Below are 1,371 nucleotides of genomic sequence, written 5' to 3'. Positions count from 1 at the left end.
AAGCGTCGTGGTGCCGATGGGCGCGGACGGCGTGTAGGTGTGGTTGTAGACCTGCGAGGCGCAGTGTGGAGGGGCTGCGAGGCGGGTGTTTGGGGCAGCGTTTGGACGCGGGATCGCACCATCTCCTCGACGTGGTCCAGCGTCGCCTCGATGCTCTCGAGGTCCTCGGAGGAGGTGGCGCTGGAGCTGCTGCCGAAGGCCGCGGCGCCGACGGCGAGCGCGAGGATCGCCGCATGCTGTACATCGCGCGGGCAAGTTTTGCTTGCGCGCTTGGAATTTTAGCTGCGTAAATTGATGTTCAAGATGCAAAGGATAACCTTGATGTAATAAAGTGATGCTCAAGCGAAGAGATGCCGCTTGTGCTTCAGCGGTCGCGCTCGGCGAGATGCTCGAACCCGGGGCTATGATGGGCTGCAAGAAGTCGCGACGGATGGGGCTGCGATGGACGTCGCCTCTGCTGCTCCTCGGCCTCCTCGGCACGGCCGTCGCACAAAAGCACTGCCAAAAGCCCTAGACGAAGAGCGAGCTCCGCGAAGGCGTCACCTTCGCCTTCGCGAGTCCCATCGCGCGCGTCCCGCTCGTCGCGGCGGACTCCTAGGAACACAGGATGGGCAGCTGAAGTCGGTGGCCGACATGCTAGATCTAAAGTCTGTCTCGACCCCCGGCGCAATGGGTAGCCCTCTCACGCGCCGGCGCCCGCCGGCGGCGCAGCGCACGAACGAGGCGCGCCTCGCGAAAGACGCCGCCGCAACCGCCGCCGCGCCGCCGCCGCCGCGCGATCGCTTCGCGCTCGACGCGCGGTCCCTCGCCGCCTTCCGCGCCTTGCTCGCCCTCGCGCACCTGCGGCTGCTCGTCGACGCGTGGCCCTCCGTCGAGGCGCTGGCGTCGGGCGCCGGCGTCTTCGACGACGCGACGCTCCACGCGCACGCCGCGTCCTGGGCCGCGGCGCCGCTGCGGTACCGGCGCGACGGCGCGTGGGCGCTCGCGTGGCACGCCTTCGCCGTCGCCGCGACGCTTTTACTCTTCGCGGGCGCGTGCACGGGGCCCGCGACGGCCGCGACGTGGTACGCCGTCGTGGCGCGCGCCGCCCACCGACCGGCGACGCACGCGGGGCCCACGGGGTTGCTCGGCGCGTTCTTGTTCTGGGGCTGCTTCCTACCGCTCGGCCGCCGCTGGTCCGTCGACGCGTGGCTCCGCCGGAGCTGCGAGACCGACGCCGTGGCCGGCGCGGGCGCCCTCGCGCTGCGGGCTCAGGTCGCCGCGCTCTACGGCTGCAGCGCCTTCGTCAAGTGCTTCGCGGCGGACAGCGACTGGCGTGACGGGCGCGCCGTCGCGGCCGCGCTCCGCTGCCGCGCGACCTACGCGACGGCC

At 71.2% G+C, this 1,371-nt stretch overlaps 1 protein-coding gene across 1 annotated transcript in view; it reads left to right on the top strand.

Moving 5' to 3' along the window:
* Positions 1-669: 669 nt before the first annotated feature.
* Positions 670-1,371, top strand: part of AURANDRAFT_68826 (hypothetical protein) — a gene marked incomplete at both ends in the record, with an annotated part of 1,275 nt that continues 573 nt past the window's right edge. The window contains one exon of the mRNA XM_009044560.1: positions 670-1,329. Within this exon, the coding sequence (XP_009042808.1) occupies positions 670-1,329 (660 nt within the window). The remainder of the gene's footprint in view (positions 1,330-1,371) is intronic.

The sequence above is a fragment of the Aureococcus anophagefferens genome (genome assembly GCF_000186865.1).
Source record: "Aureococcus anophagefferens unplaced genomic scaffold AURANscaffold_442, whole genome shotgun sequence".
NCBI classification, from domain to species: domain Eukaryota; class Pelagophyceae; order Pelagomonadales; family Pelagomonadaceae; genus Aureococcus; species Aureococcus anophagefferens.
The sequence above is the reverse complement of the archived record's forward strand: the minus strand, read 5'-3'. Positions and strand labels throughout refer to the sequence as shown.